Below are 20,772 nucleotides of genomic sequence, written 5' to 3' on the forward strand. Positions count from 1 at the left end.
TGTATCTCATCACGACCTGGACAGTGGCTGTGCTGATGGGTATGTGACTTTATTTGCCTATGTCTGTTTCTAGTCAGCAGATTTGTCATAGGCATATTAGTGTAGTTACCGTATTGCAAGGGCTGAAATCTGGATGATATCAGCTTCTTTTTATTGTTGTTTTAAAGTGAGGTATGTATGGGTCTTATGAAATTTTTACAGAAATATATTGGAGGGCAAATAATTTTATTTTAGTTTTTTATTCCCAAATGATACCCAAAACATGTAAGCTTCACACTATGTTAATTTCTGCAGGATGGGAAAACATTGGACAATGAGTTGGAGGTTGTTGAGGGAATGAAGCTAGATAGGGGCTACATATCCCCTTATTTCATCACCAACCAGAACAATCAGAAATGTGTAAGTTTTAGTTTGACTCAGTGATAACTATGTCTTGAAACTGTTAGAGGGCTGCTTGTTAAAGTTAGCAGCACCTCAAGTCCCTTTTTGCTTGATGATGATTATCTTCAAACTTGTGTATGTGCTGATAGGAATTGGAAAATCCTCTAATCATAATCCATGAGAAGAAAATCTCAAGTATTAATGATGTGGTTAAAGTATTGGAGTTGGTTTTGCAGGTTAGCATTTCTCTGGTTAGGTTCACTAGTTTCTTCGTTTTTACTATGAATTGGTTGACAAACTTTTGCTCCTTTTCAGAAGCAAAGGTCTTTGCATTTTGTTATATATTTCAGAACCAAAGTTATAAAAGAAAATGGTTTTCCTCTTTGTTAATTGAGAATCATCTGCAGTTATGATTTCAGATCTGTAGATAACCTGTTGTTGCTGATATTGCTACACGAGAGGAGAATAGAACAGCTTGGAAAATGTGCAAGAAGGGAGAGCTAACTCATACAACGAAGAACAAATTGATGAAGTTAAGATCAAAATTAGTAGAATTTGTGAGCTCTCCATTATTTATAATTATAGGTAGGAAGTATGTATGTAATAGAGCAAATATTGGTTGACTATGTAATAACAATTGAATTTTCAAGTTTTACGAAAGAAATAATTTTTGCTTCGCGGGATAGTATTGTTAGGGTTCGGTGGCGATTTATTTTCCATGTCTAAATTGTAGTCTGTAATGGATGTGTGTGTATTGTATGTAGATTGACTTAATATTGCTGTCCTATTGCATGTGTATTGTACTAATATTGCCTGTGTATTGTATACATATTGTATGCATATTGCCATCGTATTGCATGTATATTGTGATGCTATTGCTGTCGTATTGCCATTATATTGCCCTAATATTGCCTCTCTAGTGTATGTATATTGACTACGGCTCATCAATGGGTTTACGGTTTGGGCCATACTTCATTCAAAAAGAAGACGAGGAGGAGAAAGAAACAACGTGCCTTTCAAAAACAGGCAGTCAGGTGCATCATAATTGCATCGTAAGACATTGTAAGAAATTATTTTAAAAAATAATAACAACTAAAAAATAATTTACAAAAAAAGGAAGGTATGAATAAAGAGACAGAGAGCGAATAAGGGGAGAAAGAGGCAGAACGAAGCTAGAGAGAGAGAGAGAGAGAGAGCTGCGCTACAGAAAGAGAGCAAAGAGAGAGTTGCACTAGAGAGAGAGAGAGAGAGAGAGAGAGAGAGAGAGAGAGAGAGACAAGAGAGAGACAGAGAGCTGCGATAGACAGATACCAAAGAGAGAGAGATGTGCCAGAGAGAGAGAGCCGAGTGAGCTAAGAGAGAACAAAATTTCTGAACATGTGAAAAATCAGCAATAAGTGGACAATAATTATATTTTTATAGGTGATATTGTAATACTATTGCTATCGTATTGTGGTTATATTGCTTTAATATTGCCTCTATAGTGTACATGTATTGGCCTAATATTGCTATTATATCGTATGTCAATGGCCATTTGGTCTAATAACAGAGTCTCCACTTCGTTGAAAAGTAATCCTGAATTCAAATCTCATGGACACGACAATTGTTATCCATCCTTATATTAGCATGAATTGATGTTGACCTTTGAAATGATAGTTGGAGTTGCACATCGATTCATATTCAAAAGGAAAGTAATTCTCTCCCTCAATGAATCTTCGTTCAAAAGAAGGCAGCTATCAAATATTGGGTACAAAAATGCAAGATCCACAGTAAATTAATTGGGCACAAACCACATATTACAAAACCAGGATGATTTTTGGCATGCTTGAAAAGACAAGGGCCAAATACAACAGAAAAGAAAATCCATTCAAGCTTCTCACCAAACATGGCTCAAGCACTCGACCATGGTTTCAATCCAAACCTACCCAACAAGGGCATACCACGTGTCCATCATAACAGAAGAGTGGCATTTACAAAGCATGAACTGCAATATGTTTCTTTTTCTCCTAAACAAAATTGTTACTAAAATGGAACAAAAGATCCCTAACATAGAACAATACAAGCAAAGATAGTCAATTGTCACACACAAAATTAGTCCTCATCCATCCCTACAGCTTATCTCTCTTACTAGGGCCACATGCTGGTTTTGCCATTATAATCTGCAAGATAGTCAAAGCACTGTCAACAACCTTTTTTTTTAATGAAGGTATTAAACATTAAATAGGCTGCAATCAGATAGATTCATCATTTCTCACACATTTTTAGCTAGCCAGAAAACCCCCAGCATATAGATTTTCTATTTACTATCAAGCCTTCTACATTGAAGCCATATTCATTATAAAAGTTCAACATTTCCCAAAAGTAACTTTCAATTTTATTTTATTTTTCCAAGTTAAAAACTAACATTTGCGACCGTTCTTTTGAGTTATAAAGGAGTTTGTGTTCTGAGTACACACGTGCATACATGCATCTGTGCCAAGTTAGGGGAACTTTGAAAAAAAAAAAAGAGAAAAAGACTCCACAAAAAGTATAAAAGTATAAAATTAAATAAATAAATAAAAAGAATAGTCAACTAATTCATAAAGCCTCGACTTTTTTTTATTTTTATTTTTTAAACTGTATGTAGTTTAGCATTTTTTCTGCTTTGGCCTCAAAGATGCAATCAGGGATTCAAAGATGTAGTTCATACCAAATTTGGTTCGTCAGGTTTAAGTAGAAGACCTGGATCTGAAACTCTTACACTAGGCAGCACTTTACCCTGAGAATGATTTATATTCACTTCGTACCTTGTCAGGGTTGCTTGCCTGCATGCAATATAACCCCAAATATCAAATGTAGTTATAAAGCAGAGATACAAATTATATAAAACAGGTCACTATTAAATGACATCATTCAAGACATCAGTGAAGCCTTACATGTAAAGTTTTCCGCCTTATGTGTGCCCACAGTTAGAACAAGCAAGCCAGGAGCATATGACAAAACTAAACTTATACGTATCAAGTCTAAAAGAACAAATAATGTACATTAAGTAGGACTCTTTTTGCCAAAACAAAGCATGTTGGATCCATATCAGCAAAGCAATAAGAATTGTCCAATTTGGAAATCTCCAACTCAATCACCAATGTCATAAATCAATATTAATAACAATTTCACTAATCAAGCACAATCTTGGATACTGCACTTCTGTTTCCCTGACTGGAACATGAGCAGAAAGCTTCTATTATGATCTACAGTAGCATCGGTGTCCTAGAATTCAATCCACGTTATTTGTTTTGAGCCTAAAAACAGATTATTCTTCATTTTGAAAATGCACAAACTTAACAAGAGTCCGAGACTTCCAATTTACTAGTCACAGAAGACTTCCAATCTCACTCTCCTTCTCCCCTTCCCCCTCTCTCCTCTCGGAGCAAGACCAGAACGTAAAATCCAAACAGCCTATCCCACTCCTCTAGTACCTAAAACTAACCACGTATATCTTAATCCAATTCCAAACCAATCTGAAGGGGAAGCATAAATGATGGCTTCATCTACCAGACTTTATAAAATAAAATAAAATGGGGTTGATTGAAAAGGCAAGCTTCCAACTGTTGCTTTCATTGCACAAGAAGTTCCTTAGAAGTCATGCTCCCACTAAACACTCAAATTAAATAGGGCAAAACAATTTTCCCATGCTATAACATACTCATTGTTTTTAGCTACAAAAGAACTATTCCTTTGTTAATAATAAGAAGCAAAATATTTCAGGCGTAGTTTGGGAGGAACTTAATTGAGCTTATATTGGCCTAACTATCCAACTTTATCTATTTATTTATTCTAGTATCTTAAACGAAAATTACTCAAGCCATTGTTATAGGTTTTGCTCAACCTGCATAATGAACATAATAAAAACCAGGGAGCACAAACTAGCATACAGAGTGAATAAAAATAAAATTTGAGAACAGAACTGTTACCATCCACCAGGATGCCCCACATAAACCACTAAACTGATAAGACCTCCAGGCACCACAATCCTTTTTGCAACTTCCAATGCCTTGTTCAGTGTTGTTTCTGACTCTGATAATTGTTTTGTCACCCCCAGGAAGATAGCCAAGATTGAAAGTGACAAGCCTAATCACCCACGAAATCAAACCTTTCAGGAAGCAAGTTTTCTACTAAGAAAAATAATGCAGTAACACGTTCGATAATATTTCCATACAATATGAACATGATATTAAGTATAATAAACATTAGTCGAATATTCAATAACTTTCCTGGTTAATATACAGAACACATTCCGACTTCAATAAAGAGCCAAAAGTTATTGAAGCAAACAATATGAATACCGATAAGTTTATGATTATACAAATCGAACATAAAACAGACGTACAAAAAGCATTTGCATTAATCTTGGCCATTAGAAGAAATTTAATAGCCTTGAGTTTCTTTCTTATTTTAGCTCTGCGCACGTTTCTCATAAATCAAATGCCAATTGCATTAAGATTTTAAACACAGAACCATAAGATAGGAACATCAAGAAACTTGGGTTATAGTGAGTACCTAACAGATGTATCTTTTGGGGGAAAAAAAATACTCAAGCAGGTAATTTTTTATTTATTTGCAATTTACCTCAAATGCAGGGCAATGAAATGCTTTCTTTTCATCCTCATTCTGTCAACCAACGTTTTCCCCATTTCATTAATAAGGTCATTAAACTTTAAGGCATGATAATTTGCTCTACACCTAAGTTTTTATAAAATTGAATCCAATTTATTTGAAAGCCTGTAATCAAACTTTGTGAGCTGAACAGCCTGTACATTAGAAAGCATAACAAACAACTGTAAATTCTATATATCCCAAAAAGGCACTCATTCAAGCACTGGAAAATTTTCTTCCTCGGTTATATGCACCAGCATATGATAATTAACAAATTCTTTACAAAAATGTGGTAGGTTCTCTTGAAAGACACTTACAATATTTTTATTAAGAACAGGCACTAAACGATTCTGGTAGCATTTTGCATTGCCCTTCCTTGGGACACGCATGCTATATGGACTCATTGGTATTCCTCCCTTTGTTGGAAGCAGTTTAATGATTTCAACATCTTTTGATAGAGATGATATAAACCAGTCTACATCAAAGATTTCATCAAAGTTGCTGCACCAAATACCCGAATAAGAATATTAATCCACAGACAGTTTTGCTTACATGGACCTTCACAGTAGTTTTGTATCTGTGATATGGTGAAAATGACCTGGAATCCTTCCAAAATAATTTCTGGCCCAGCTTGAGAACAAGAAGAGTAGCATTCAAGATATAAGCTGCAATAAAAGCATCAGTTATCTGTAACAGAATCAAGAAAGAAGCACAAGATGCTGAATCAGCAGGAAAAACATACATGATTACAAACCAGTCTTATCAGTCATGGAATGAAAAAGTTACAAAGTCCTATCAACAAGTCCTATACAGGATCTACTTATAACCAGATGCCTAAACGAAATAACAAATCAAAATTAGACTAATAAAGAAGCCATTTGGAATCTGAATGCATAACCACAATGTACTTTAAGCCTTAAATGAAGATATTAGAAAGATAATTTAGGCCTCAAATGGAAGAAAACTAAGATGGGCGTCTACTGGATTAATATGCATCTACAGCTCAATCAAGAAACTCACCCCTCTTCTTTGCTGGTTTAAGCCTCCACTAATAGCAGTCAACAAATATGTTTTCACATCAGCAGCTGCAACATTTAGGGCATTGGTTTTGTAAATCAAAAGCCTCAGATAAGTTAACCAAAATCATAACAGAATCGATTCAATTACGACGTCATTACTGCAACCATGGAGAAAAAAAGCATAAATAAAGTTGATTACTTTACTTGCAAAGTTATCGGCGGCACGCTACCATGGAAGAAATCCGATTTCCTTGTACATCTATCTCTTTACACTGTTTCTTCAATCTATCAAACTGGGGAACCAGCACTGGCGGAGATGGAAGAAGAAGGAGGAGGAGGAGGAGGAGGAGGAGGAGGAGGGAGGAGGGAGGAGATAGTCTGGAGTTTAAGTACGGCACCATGAGAATGAGTTATGATACGTTGTCGTTTCGGAGTGATGAATGAAGGTGACGGAGTGTGTCTGCTGTTGCCAGATGGGTGAGGGTTAGATGAACAGTACCAGGCTGAAGAGAGAGACAGAGCCAAGAGAGTTGAGAGAAAACCAATTTCTGAAAAATGTGATATGGGTGCAATCAGTTTACAATAAAAATGTATTTATAGGATGTAGTTTTAAAATTTTTGGGAAGGGGTGGTATTTTGACAAGCAATTATAAAATTGGTGGTATTTTGAGCTATTTCCCTATAATCTTTTGGGGTTCTAGCCATCCTTATTTATTTAGAGCCGATGGCTTGGGTCCAAATGGTAATTTGGGACCGGCGAGTATAACTTGGGGCTCCTTATAGATTATGGGCCACTCAAACATAACTATGGCCTCAATGGTAATTTGGGACCGCTCGAGCATAACTTGGGCCCCTTGCTGATTTAATTGTCGAATCTTGAACTTAACCCGACCAAATTTGGACCAAGCACAAACATTACCCCCACCCCCCCAAAGCTTTTATGAACTTTGCCTCCAACTCCAACAAAGTTTATGAAAACTGAGAGTAACTTAGAGTTAATTATTTTTCACGAATGCACGATCGCTTCAAGATTTTACTCTTATGTCGGCCTCTAGACGAGTTTGCACATAAATCATTGTTTTCACGCTATTATTTTCAAAGCAACTCAGCTGTAAAGCCTGATTAAATATTTCCATGTCACATTCCTCACACTTGGACTGCATATTTTCTCATATGGTTGTTATTATTCGGCCTATGCACGCACGTACAAGCCGTTCTTGGCCTTATAATTGTGATCACTTATGAAAATATTGTCACGTTGCAATAATATTCACTATTGTAAGTGTCATATTCTTCTCATGCCGAACATTGTCAAACCACCTGCAATTGCCAGCAAATAGAATGTTGATCACTATCCTCTCTCTTTATATTCTGTGTATGATTCATTAATTGTGGTTGGTTTGTTACATATGGAAAAAAAACACAAACACATAAAATATTATGTGTTTTTTTAAAAGAGAATTGCCATTAATATTCTACGAACAGTACAAATGAAACCGGCATGTTAATACTGATCTCATCAAATATTTCTCAAGAAACTAAGCCCGAGCGAGAAAATAGTACCACACATGCAATAGATTAACAAAAGAGTCCAAACAAACCAGAACTACAAAACAGACACTTCTAAAACAAATCTACCCCACCACCAAATATAAGCTAATAGCAACCCATCAAAAGAGCACACCAATGCCTCTTAGATTTTGTCAAAGAAGACCTCCTATGCAAACATAGTCTTTTGTAGAACACTAGATTTTTCAGCATGCAATTGGTCAGAAACAATGACACACCAAAATGAACAGTATACAGGAACATAACATAAAGAAATAAAGTAAAAACTAAAAGAAAAACATCAAAAGAGCACACCACCGCTTCTCAGGTTCTATCAAAGAAGGTCTCCTATATAAACGTAGTCCTTTGTACAGTGCGAGAATTGTTTAGCATGCAATGGGTCATAACCAAAAGAACACCAAAACGAGACAACCACATGAACAAAACACACCAAAAAAAAAAATACTACCACCAAACGCCACCTCCACCAAACAAGACAAAACAAAGCACCACTGCAAGCACAACAAATAACAACCCACCACAATGTATGATTGTCAACCTTCTATGTGTGCTACATGTTTATTTTCTGCTAATGATTAAGCTTCATGTTCATAGTTTGAAATGTTGGTGCTATTTTTTTTTTTTTTTTTTAAATTTTGTTTGAGGGTCAGCTGATGACCACAAATAAAATCATATATTTTGACATATTTTCTTTTAAATTTATTTTGCTTATAAGACCTTTTTTGTTCTTTCGGTGAATCAATAAATTGTTAGGTGCTGTTAAAGGGATCCTGAAGAAACAAACAATAAAGGGGTTGTAGCTCAAGTAATTAAGAGCATTTATCCATGCATCTTAAGTCCTCGGTACATCAAGCCATGATCTCCAAATACCAGCAATGGTTTTTATAAAGCTTGGAGCTTAAGCAAGTTAATTGCTAGACTGCAACAAATATATATCTCATTTTCAAATAGTAACTCTACCTCTCAATGCAACTTGCAGCCCACGCTAGGTAATCAATCAAACAAAGCAAATCCAAGATGTATTGTGGACGTCTTTGATAATCTCTCAATCCCTGTGCATTTATGCATTTTACTTTTTACAAGTTTTAAACCAAAGGCAGGAGGAGCTTGTTGACACATGCCTTTGCAACTTAGTATCACTTCTAGTTGGAAAATTCCACCATTAGCAAGTTGATCATTGGTAATGTAATGTTACAAGAACTTAATCAATGCCCAGGTAACAATTATTAAAATCACAACCGCAAGAACCAGTAGGATCAAAGAAGAACAACCGCCTTTGGTGCGTTTGTTCAGCACAGCCAAATTTTTTTGCACCCGCTGTTTCAAGAACAAACAATGTCAATGTGAGTTTAAATTCAATTTACAGAAGTGGAAGGGTATAGCAAATCAAATCGGATGAAACGATACCAAAATACACAGATTTTGTTTAGGGTTTGTTGTTTGAAAAAGTTTTAAGATTTATAATCTCTCTCTTTGACTATCTGATCATTAAGGTGGGTACTTTGTATGCCAGAAAGGGGTCAGTTTATTTAAAACTATATGTCTACGCAAATGTCGGTGCTGTCCCATGAAATTCAAGCTAGGAAGCAAGCAATAATATGGTAATGATAACCTGTAGGTTGGAATTTGTTGAGTCCACATGCTGGTCCAGATTATCCTGCATATTGTTTAAGAAAGACAAGTTAAAAAAACTGCAGAAGTCTTCATTGCAACTCTGCTTGGACATAAAAGACACCATAATAATGTAAACTGGAAAATCAGCAAAAGACTCAACCAGAAGCATAGTGTGCAGATCAAGTTCTTCATTTACTGCCAATGCTATGTGTTTTGTACTAATAACTGTCGTCTCCAATTTTTCAAGTCCTTCATCTTGTTCTGCTCGGAATGTAAAACACATTACCATTAGTCACAGACTAAATCAACTATTACAGAAAGTAAAAACCATTTAATTTACAATCACATGCCCTTCATGATTTGCCGTTGAAAGCTAACAAGACCATGGTTGTCCAAATCAGCCGTTCTGCGCATTATATCATCCATCTTCTTATCAGGGCCAAGCAAGTTCTGTCTATTAGCAAGGCTAGACATGTTGAGAGCAATAGCCATTTGATCAGCTTTAGAACTCAAATTTGTGAGCATATCTTTACGATGATTTATTTCTTTCCCTGTTCTGTTTATCACAGCAGCAATTAAAATTTGTACAACGAGTGAAAACCAGCTACAATAAAGTACCATATGAACAGAAACCTTTTTGCTTGCGCAAAAGTCGTTTCTACCATTACACGCTACTCATTTGAATTTAGTAAACATCTTAACCAAAATCCTCTCAGATTTCCCAAAAAATAAAAAAGCAATCCTAATCCCATGACTTCAATATTCAATACCTAAACATGCGTTTTGACACAATTCAGGAGAAACACCACATAACAACCCACCACTATAGAAGCACATCATACAGACTCATTAGCAATGCATAGCAGAAGTTGGGGTTTATATACATTAGTCAATTGTACAAGCAAATAAGCAATTTTGAACCCAAAGAAAAAATATTACAGCAACAGTGAACCAGGAATCCGTCAGATTGTCTCATTAGAAAACATTATCTATCTATCATATATAATTTTTTTTATGCATATGTTTGTCCTCTGAGTTTTCAAACTTAAAACCATTGTATATTTATAAATGCAATCAAATAAACATAAACATATGCTACAATGAACACAATCAGATCACCATTCATTAATTGATATCCCATTGTACAAATGTTTTTTTTTAATATTCTGATCAGAACCAAAAAAATATATTCATTTTGTATGATTAGAACTGCCTTCACGAACAAGAAAAAATTCCATCAATCTATTCCAATCTTATTTAAGTAATTATGAGCCAACCATCTATCTATTACCAAAGATTTTACTGGATATACTTAAGTGAATTAATGTTTAGTTGTTTAAAACATAGAATGAATCAACAGATATTTGATTAAGGAGATAATATGCACAAAATAACAAACATTCTAAATAAAATACTAAATCTTTCTTCAGTCATTATATTTGGTCTCCTTCCTTTTCCCTCTACAACCTGGATCAACTAGTTTTCAACACTAGTTCATTCTCAGGCCATTGTTTCAATTGACTACTAAAACATATCAAAGAACTTCTCATATTCTTTTTTTATTAGTTTCAACGTCATCCTTGAAGTAATATTAACTTATATTGCACATTTCACATTCCATGATGGGGAAGGTTCAATTGATACCTTATATTAGTATTTCATTTTTTCTGATAAGAAAATGGATGGAATATAATAAAATCGAATAACCTTTAGGTTCCTATGAAATGAGGTTTGGAGTAAAGCCAATAAGAAGTTCTGGGGGATACGAAAGGAAATTCAAACTAAATATTGGTCATGGGTTAAGAACAGGAATTGAACTCTACGAGAATACTCACATTGACTGCTTGTTAAGAAGTTTAGACAAGAGTGACTGCAAAGTCTCAAGCTTTGTCCTTAGTATTGTAACCTTTCTTCGAGTTGCAGACATATGACGTTGTGTTTCGGGTCCAGAGGGTGGCAATGAACTCCTTCCAGAAATCATACCATTGATTTCATCAGCAAGCTTTGAAGCATCATTGAATTCTCGCATCCATGAGTCAGGAGATGCCATTACTTTACTGCCAATACCAGACATATTGATATTAGTATGAACGTACGCATAGCCACTAAGCACATGGTTTAGTGCCCATTTGGGACTGCTTCTGTATTAAGCATTTCTGCCAAAAGCTGTCAGAAGAGCTTCTAGCTCTTGGTAAACATTTTTAATTTTAAATTACCAAATGAATACACATATCCATCCAGTTACATGATCATATAGCCTAATTAGAAGTAGCGTACACCTAAAACCAAAACCATCATTAAATTTTAAAAACAGATCATATATTAATTTCTTACAACACATGGTCATGTTAGCTTAGCATGCTGACACTGAGCAGATACAGGTAACTATATATATAAATATATATTTTACAATTTTTCAGTGAACCCAGATTTGATATTGGCACTGCAAGGGTTTAGAGGTGTCAACGACAATAATCATAAATTCCTTGAATTTTAATTTACCAGTTCTAGTTCATACCAATTCCAATTGTAGACGGACAGAGAAAAGAATAGTAAAGACATTACCAGATTCGATGTAATCTTACTTGTTGTGAGGGATTTTGATTCAAATCAGAGTGGGCGTTGGAGAAACAAAGACGTGAACTTGAAGGTGAGAAGAGGTAAGAAAGAGCCTCGTTGCTTCCCAGAAAAGGAAGTGAAATAGACAGAGGAAGCAAATCCAACCAAGAAAACAAAACCGATAACAAACAGACAAAAGAGAGAGAGAGAGAGAGAGAGAGAGAGAGTTTTTATTTTATTTTGTTTATATATCCTGTTCTTTTGTCTGTTTTCCAATGAATGCGCATTAATGACTAGCATTCTCCAGGAAAAAAAAAATGAGGACTAGTTTGTGTGTCTGTTTTATTTTTTTAATATATATATATTTTTTATACATCAAGTCATATTGGAAAAGGAGAATCGATTATTGGATGGAAATGTAAATATTCTAAGAGCATTAATAGTGGAGAGGTGTATTTTAAGGAATTCTCTTTATATCTCTAGGAGATGTAAATACGTTTTTTGCTCTAATGAAAAACGATATAAATCCAAAGATACATATTCGATTCGTTTGTGATAATTCATTTTTGTGTTTTTTTTTTTTTTGTGTTTTATCTTTTTAAAATTAATTTTGTGCATTAGATTTATTTTATTTTTCCAAATAAATGGACCTAAAAAAATTTAAATTTGGAGAACATATGATTTTACCTACAAACTAACATAAAAATATCAATGTAGAAATTTATAATTTATTTAAACATTTTAAGGTACTTTTTCTAATATTTCATACCATTGGAAGTACAATGCAAATTGCATGAAATCTGGGGCTTCCATTTTGAATTCTAATCCTTTTCTTTCCATTTTTCTCTTGTGGGTTCCGCCTGCAAAGGATGTAAAGAAATATGCACATGTGCATCTAATTTTGCATCTCTATGGTTGTGATGTGTTTTTACAACTATTTACATCTTCCCAGTGAAGATGATTCCAGTGACAAAGTGTGTATATTTAGCATACACTTGGCTTTAAACCCCCATTAGAGATGCTCTAACCACTTTAGTTATAATTCCATGCAAGTATGACTCTTTTATTTGATCATAGACTTTTTTATTATTATTATTATTTTCTTTGGTCCGATTTGAACTATTTCAATTTTGAACAACTCCAAGATCGTATGCCTAGACAGTACTCTAGTTGATCAGATGATCAAAGTCCAAAACGGGGAGAAACAAATTAGTTTTTGGAACATTCCTTATACAAGAAAAGTTGAAATCTCCATCAGGATGAGAAGAAACATGGGCTTATGTTGCTTGCCAAAATTATCTAATAGGAACGTACTATTAGCATCCTCCAGAAGAAGTCAATAAATAAGTTAACGACAAAGTGATATTTGTTTCAACAAAACAGAGGAGCAAATCCTGGCAATAGGATGAACAAATCTTTGCAAAAATCAGTGTTGACCAAAGTATGGTGCCAAAGAAATAACAATGCAGTAGCACATGCACAAATAGTCCGGCTTTTTAATCTTGCGTTAGAATCTCTGTTTTTCTAAATATCCATGATGTTAGCTCAATAACACTTACAAGAGAATCCTATACATCACAATAATTCTACATTTTTCAGCTACAAATTGGCTGGGAGGGATCACCTGCTCAAATAGTCGTTTGAAAATCTGCCACAAACAAAACATAAATACATTAAAAAAAAAATTTTAAAAACAAAAAAAAAAAACGATGTATCTTGTAAATTTGAGGAATGCTTAACCAAACTTTCAACCTAATGAATTCCAACGGTAATATGCAGACAGAGTGCGACTGTTACCTCTTCTTGACCAGAAGCTCTTCGACTAGTTGAGCGAAGAATAGATTGAATAGAATTTAACGCATTCCATTGTAGTTTAGATGATGCTTCCGAGGCAAGAGAACTACAAACGAGCATAACTTGGATATTTAGTCCAGCAATACCTAAAAATTGGCAGGCCAAAAGGCCAAAGCAATAGCTAGCTACTAAGATAATGATTTTACACCATAAAAGTACCTTCAGAGATACTGCAAAAGCTTTCTGGGGGGAAGATCGCCCCTGGGTCTGCTCCATTCTGGCTAGAGACTGCCAGAGCCAGGCAATTTTTACTGTAGAGAACAAGAAACAACTAATTAATAAGTTTTAGCGGCACATTACCAGAGTTGGCAGTTTCAAAGTGTACACAACGTATGCCTATCACTAAGGTGATTGCAGAGCTCAATAATTTGAAGACCGCATTTCACCTAAACAAAAAAGAGAAAATTTGAAAAGCATACCTTGACCATGATGGAACAAATTTACTATTTGGTATAACATCGTCATCTTCTTCGTTTTCATCATCTGATTCTTTGTATGGAGAGATTTCATAAGACTGTTCTTGATGTGTATTCGCAGCGGACTTCCCATTGTCTATTGCTTTGTCTACATTGCTCAGTACCTTAAAGATCATATGAAGTATCAGCATGAAGCTGTAAAGACAGAGTAAATGTACACAAAATATGCAGCCATTCATGAAGCTGTTAGTAGTTACCCTCCAGCCTGCAGCAAAAGCTCAGAAATTTGTCTTACACATAGGCCTCCCTAGTATGAACTATGCAAGTAAAACCACTCAACATATGAATACATGTTATTTCAGAGGAGAGGAATGGGTTTAATTGCCTCCTATGATGTACAATATGCAATAGATCCTAAGATAAGGTGAATATCAATTCTTAAGATGTCATTAGCATTTACCTCTGCGTTATATCCAAAATTACTCAAGGCCAAACCGTGTTCTTCATGGATAATACTCTCTCTTCTGGCATTACTTGTTGAAACCCTGGAAGTCCTAGGCTCAGTCTCTGAAATGTTCCTGAAAGTATCATATTCCCTTTCTTCCTCCATTGTCTTATGCGCTGTTTCATCCTTAGATTTCTTACTCTCATGTCCTCTTCCATCCTATATAAGACAGTCCAATACTGATTGTGATTTCTAAAATAGCAAAAAGATAGATTTAATAAAAGGTGACATGGCATGAAGAATCATACAATGGCCTGGCGTTTCATTTCTTTATCTTCTTTTTCAGCAGGTAACTTGTCTTCATGTTCTCTCTGCTGTCTCCGTGCTTCAACACGCATTCTTTTTCTTTCCTTCTCCTTCCTATCTTCCTCTTCCCTTTGTCTCTTCTTTGCTGCCATATCAGCATCTTTTTTCTTCCTCTCTTCTTCTTTCTGTTTCTTTTGCAGCTCTAACTGCCTCATATTCGCTTGCTCCTTTCTTGACCGCTCAAGCTTCAAGGCTTCCTTCTTCATCTTGCGCTCATTCTCTTTCTTTTGTGCAAGACGCTTTGCAGTTTCGGCAGCCTCCAGGGCCTTCACTTTGATGTCCCTCTTCCCTATAAGAAAGCACAAGAAGCTCCAAATACTGAACCAAATCATCGGAGAACAGGAAGAAACAAAGAAAAGAAAAAGATTCCAAAATCTTCACGAGACATTCACAGTGATGCAATCAAACAACAGATGAATCATTGTCAACCTCCTACCAACATGACAAGTTTACCAATAAAATAATTTATTACCTCAATGATCCCAGACATGCAAAACTAATTTACAGCTCTGAACATAACACTCCTTGATTCAGTAAAAAAAAAAAAAGGATCATCCATACTGTAGTCCAGTTTCCAAATACCGTTAAGATCTACACTCTAAATACACTCATATGGAATATGTACATGTAATGCAATTCCAAAGTTCTAAAATTGACGGTTCTTCATGATTAAAATTACTAGTAAGAAATTACCTGTTACAACTGCAGCTGATTGTTTCTGTTGAACAAGAGGAATGAAGGAAGTCATACTGGACACAATATTGTTACGCTTAGGCTCCCACTCTGACAAACTTGGACCACCTTTTCTCAAGCTGGTTTTTCCAGATAATTTTGGTTTACGAAGTGGTCCAGTGGTCCTCTTAATATCATTTGTTCCTCGTGATATGCTCAGGTTCTCCTTGTTGTTATATCTTCTCTTGATGCTGTTTTGGATTCCATGCTTCAGTTTGAAGCTCTTACTAGTCCCCGTTAAGCTGAATTCAGCATTTACTGAGTCTAGACTAAGTCTATCAGCATGCGGTTCAGCTTTCGAAACTGATGCAGGAGGGTTTGGAATTTCCGTAATGTCAGCAAGTGGTACTCTTTGTATCGAGCTATTTAATACTTCTGAAACAATGCCACCTCGGGAAGTAGCAGATACCTCATCCATATTCTCATTTTCTTCACTAATGCAGGGAAGTTCTGGATTTAAGCTCCCTCGCTTCCCTGAACTGCTAGTGCTTGAACCAGTTCTATCCCAGAGTTTCCCAACTGGCGATATGTAAGGTTTCTTAATGTCCCAACCAGATTGACCACTACAATTTGGTAGGCAATCAGAATAGGACCTTCCATTAAACGCCTGGCCAACTTCCTCACTCAAGCAACTATGACCATCCTTTAACGGCTTGACAGCATCATTCATTGGCAAGGTGGTCCTCATATCCACACCACCCTCTAGAAGCCCAGTTGGAACAGACTGATAGAGATTTGGAATTTTGTGCAACTTATTTGAAGCTGAAAAGCATGCTATTGGAGTTTGCATGTAAACAGATTTGCAAAGCTGCTCCAAAATGCTGGCACGTTCAAATGTAGTGCTTGGAAGGTTCCACTCATCAAAGTTAATATCCTCTCGAGCAATGCTTGTTGGTTCGTCATCTGTTTCTAAAACAAACCCCTCAAGCTCAGGCTTTGTATCATCACCACCAATCAAATCCAAGGATTGGCCACGTGGAGAACCAACTGAAAAATATGAAAATTTTCTGGTCCCTCCAAGATCAAATCTCTCTTCCTGCATGCCTCTTCCAGCGCAAGTCCAATTGTCAACATTTCCTAGTGTAAGATTATCCTCAAGAGGAAGAGAAACATGGTTCCCTTCTATGCATGGACTTCCTGTATCAACAATAATGCTAGTTGGATGTGCTACTCCTGTTTCCTCCATAAAACAATATTGAGACTGGCCAGCAGCCTGCTTCATCAAACTTGAGAGAAGTGATGCTTCCAATTCTTCATGCATAAAAGTGAAAGGTGCATTCCCACTTCTGTCCCCCCCTCCCACGCTGATTTCACCCTGTGAAACACAATCTTATGCATTAGAACATATTATATAATAGCAGACAAGCAACCTGTATAAGAGAACAAGTAAACAGAATTCCCAAATAAAAGAAGACTACTAAATAGGATAGCAACAATATAAGGGAAGTAGCTTAGCTGAGAGCGAGAGAGAGAGAGAGAGAGCAATGCACAACAGAAAATTGAGTACCTCTTTCATATGTGCCTTAGGTGAAGATTCAGACCTCTCTATCATGTGGTGATCTTCATTTTGATGTGTTTCTTCAACTGGACTTCTACTGACAACTGATTTCACAACATCCTCCTGAGAAATTGAAGGGCCCTGAGATTCTAGTACGGCATTCGGACTATGCTCTACATTTCCCAAGTTTCCAAAAATAGAATCTCTATTGATGGTGTGAAAAACCTTTTCAATCAAATCCCGTGAAGAAGACAGGTCATCAACTATTGTGTGCTCAATCTTTCTTCGTTTATGCTGAGGCCATGAACCCTGCATAGAAGAGCTAAAACTTCTTCCCTTTGATTTCTCTGCAATCTGGCATTCAGCTGATTTGGTATAACCTACATCTTCCTTATCACCAATACTCCACAGTTCATAGTTTGGAGAAATGTGTGACGGTACAATCTGCTGAGGCAAGTTACCCTTCATCTCATCCATGGAAGCAGCACAAGGATTCTCAACTGCAAGATTCTTTGCATCCAGGATTCTGAAAGAACCAGGTTCGGACACCATAGTAAAATCAGAATCCGTTGATACTGTAGGATTACCAACGGCATGAGAATACAGTGCACTCTCTTCTGTGACCAATTCAGTTGGTTTTGCAGCATTAACATTAGACAGGCTTTCAACCAAACTTTCCCGGGCTACTTGCAAGCCCATTGGATTATATGTCAAAAAGGATTTCTGAACTTTGCCACTTTCTAGCAAAGTATTAGCAACTCCATCCTTATGAGCATTGGATGTCTCTTTTACTGATGAGGCAGCATTTTCATTCAAGGCACTTCCAGTTTTATGCAACTGCTCTTCAGGGGCTTCAGATAAACTACTCTGGAGCTCCTTTCCTCTGACGGAAACTTCCCGATCCCCCAAAAAACTCATCTCCAGTGGTGTGTTACAATTGTCTTGGTAATTGACAGTTATTCCTTCAGCCATTATGTTTTCAGCATGCATCAAGGAAAGATAACTTTTTTCTGATGACCTACCCTGCATTCCCTTCTTAAGAGCAGGTGTACAAATTCCATTCAAACAGGACTCTTCCACGTCATCAAAATTAAGTTGCTTGGGATTCACAAACGCACAATCAGCAGGCTGCCTTGAGTGTAAAACTTCTCCTCCACTTCTAAGCCCATTACCATCCAAGGTAGATCCAGAACAAATAGGATTAGCTTCAATACATCCATCAGGATCAATTTCAGTTTCTCCAACACTTGCAACTTCAACAAATTCACAGGTTTGTGTACAAGGTACCTCTTGTACCATAGTACTGGATATATCCAGATGCCTGATTCCTGCAACCCCATGAGTCAGGTTTTCTGGCAAATCCTTGTTTGAAGCAGCAGATCTGGACTGTGTACCCCTGTGATCCAAAACCTGGGAATTGTCCTCTGCCCCACAATTAATCTCTGTGCATGTATTTCTACCAGCGTAGTGATCTGCAACATTTTCCTTGTCTGAAGAATCTATTGAATTCACTGCACATAGGTCTAGATCCCTTTGAATTGGAATAGACGTTCCAGCAGATATTTGAGTTCTCTGGGCATCATGAGACTTGTTCGATGCAGCAGACATTGACTGGTTTATTCTTTGACCCGATATGTTGCTGCTGGCATCTTTTGCTACAATTCTTTGACCAGACATGTTGGAGCTGGCACCTTTTTCTATTCTTTCAACACTACGCACAACTTGTGACCCAGTACTTCTGGAGACGAAGTCCACAGAAGAATTCTCCTTACTTGAATGTTTTTCCCCATTTGCTGCACTTAACTCTAGATTATCACATGTATCAGGAGGCTTGACTAAGTTCATTTCATCAACATGGTCAGTTTGTAGGAAAGATATCGCACACCCAATAATCCCACCAGCACAACCATTAACGTTGTTCTTAACCTGTGAACTGCTTTTATTGGCACTGTTGCGAATTGCGAGAGCTCTTTGTCTGGACTTGGATCTTTGAACTCTAGCCAGTGATAGATCTGGGTCATGATAAATGTTTGAGGTTTTTGCATCCCCCTGATTTTCAGGAAAAATAGCACTTGGATCCTCTTCTCTCTGATCTTGAGGAACACCTTTGGAGGAAGCTCCTGCATTACTAATGGGGCACTGTGGCAAAATTGTAACCTCATCTCCTGCACCTCTAGCTGGTGATAGAGCTGGATAAGGGTAAATGTCTGACAATCTTGCAGCCCTATGATATTCTGGAGACGTAACACTAGGATCCTCTTCTCTCTGATCTTGAGGAACACAATCAGAGGAACAACGAGCATTACTAATAAGGCACTGTGGCAAAATAGATACCTCATCTCCTGCACCTCTAGCCGGTGATAGAGCTGGGTTGTGGTAAATGTCTGAGATCCTTGCATCCTTCTGATCTTCTGGAGATGTAACACTAGGATCCTCTTCTCTCTGGTCTTGAGGAACGCCATTGGAGGCACACCCAGCATTACTTACAGGGCAGTGTGGCAAAATCAAAACCTCCTCTCCTGCACCAAAACCTCTGTCAAAACCTCTGTCAAAACCATGACGTTCAGTGCACAAACCATTTGGTAGCTCCCCATTGTGAGCTGTAGGAACTGGCTTGTCAAACACAGGGCAATGGCTACCGGTAAAATGGATCAACGGCTGTGTGCGAGGGAGTGGAAATCCTAAAATCAGCTCTGGTTTGTTCAATACTGTAATGAAGAAATCAAAAAATGCTTAATTAATCCATGGGCATAACGAAAGGGCAACGACATTGCATACATACAGCATACAAATGTATACAGTATACAGATGTATGTGTGTGTGTGTTAGCTCAGGCCGTGCAACTGAAACCCCATTCACTGAAGCCATTCTGAGATACTTGTCATGACCAGTTGATGTGTCGTTCAAATTACAAATAATATCCCGAATTACAAACTTTCTTGGAAACGAAACAGAGAATTAATAAATCGTTGACGGTTCGAATTATACTAATACATAATGCAATATTAAAAACCTAGGGATCATTTTTTTCATCATCTAAAAACTTAATTGCTACTAAAATCAAAACAACACAGAAACTATTTCAGTCTAAAGAGACACAATTAACGATGTTATTAAAAGGATGCCTTCCAAAACCACGCAATTCGAAGTGAAAATGGCAAGAGTTGTAGAGAAATTATGAAAATGGAAGATCACTCTCAAGCATTGTTTGGTAAAACTTAGTAAGAAAAAATTGTATGATTGTCTTGAACTGATAGAATTGAAGGTGGGGAAAGTAGTACGCACCGTGATTGGGGTCAAAGGAGGAGGACAAAAGCCATGGAGGAGGGGCAATTCCGTCAATAAGGCATTTGGAGGTGAGGTGTTGCTCGAAGAGGTAGGCCTGGTGCTTGGCTTGGTTGACGATCCATTTCTTCCTCTCGAAGATTTGCACCAATAGCTTCTCTGTCGTCGACATTTTCACACTTCAACCATGGATTTCGATTCACTGAGTTACAGAGGGAGAGAGAGAGAGAGAGAGAGAGAGATTTGGATGTTTGGGAATGGACGGTAGAGATAGGTTTCGCGTATTAGCGCGGACTGATTTTCAAATTTTCGGGAACTTGAGGAGTGTTGAGTTGAGCGGGTTTTGGGCTGAATTAGAAATGGAGGCCCAAAAAATTGAAATTTTTTGGGAAATAAGCCATT

General features: G+C 36.8%; 3 protein-coding genes across 9 annotated transcripts in view; 1 reads left to right on the forward strand and 2 right to left on the reverse strand.

The window, feature by feature from the left end:
• Nucleotides 1–1,023, forward strand: part of LOC117634944 (KIN17-like protein) — a 3,915-nt gene extending 2,892 nt beyond the window's left edge. Inside the window, exons 6-8 of one of the 6 annotated variants that reach the window (XM_034369230.1) lie at nt 295–399; nt 531–704; nt 789–1,023. In XM_034369230.1, coding sequence (XP_034225121.1) covers nt 295–399; nt 531–704; nt 789–794 — 285 coding nt within the window. In that variant the 3' untranslated portion in view covers nt 795–1,023. The remainder of the gene's footprint in view (nt 1–294; nt 400–530; nt 705–788) is intronic. The other 5 variants (XM_034369232.1, XM_034369234.1, XM_034369231.1 and 2 more) reach the window with 5 other exon arrangements.
• A 7,571-nt stretch (nt 1,024–8,594) lies between these two features.
• LOC117634080 (syntaxin-51-like) lies at nt 8,595–12,038 on the reverse strand. Of its 2 annotated transcripts, none has more exons than XM_034367990.1 (6): nt 11,801–12,038; nt 11,051–11,272; nt 9,566–9,771; nt 9,376–9,476; nt 9,214–9,258; nt 8,595–8,918 (listed from the first exon to the last, which is right to left on the reverse strand). In XM_034367990.1, exons 2-6 carry the CDS (start codon nt 11,263–11,265, stop codon nt 8,793–8,795), a joined length of 693 nt encoding a protein of 230 aa, XP_034223881.1. In that variant the 5' UTR covers nt 11,266–11,272; nt 11,801–12,038; the 3' UTR covers nt 8,595–8,792. The 2 variants fall into 2 exon arrangements, with proteins under 2 accessions (XP_034223881.1, XP_034223882.1); XM_034367991.1 differs by having other exon boundaries at nt 8,739–8,918; nt 11,781–11,990.
• A 1,128-nt stretch (nt 12,039–13,166) lies between these two features.
• Nucleotides 13,167–20,606, reverse strand: LOC117635197. Its single transcript, XM_034369548.1, has 9 exons — nt 20,371–20,606; nt 17,095–19,793; nt 15,549–16,902; nt 14,798–15,144; nt 14,505–14,708; nt 14,048–14,208; nt 13,788–13,879; nt 13,572–13,674; nt 13,167–13,422 (listed from the first exon to the last, which is right to left on the reverse strand). The coding sequence occupies exons 1-8, from the start codon at nt 20,540–20,542 to the stop codon at nt 13,628–13,630; spliced, it is 5,076 nt and encodes a 1,691-aa protein (XP_034225439.1). The 5' UTR covers nt 20,543–20,606; the 3' UTR covers nt 13,167–13,422; nt 13,572–13,627.
• Between the last annotated feature and the right edge of the window lie 166 nt (nt 20,607–20,772).

The sequence above is a fragment of the Prunus dulcis genome, chromosome 7 (genome assembly GCF_902201215.1).
Source record: "Prunus dulcis chromosome 7, ALMONDv2, whole genome shotgun sequence".
In the NCBI taxonomy this organism is placed as follows: domain Eukaryota; kingdom Viridiplantae; phylum Streptophyta; class Magnoliopsida; order Rosales; family Rosaceae; genus Prunus; species Prunus dulcis.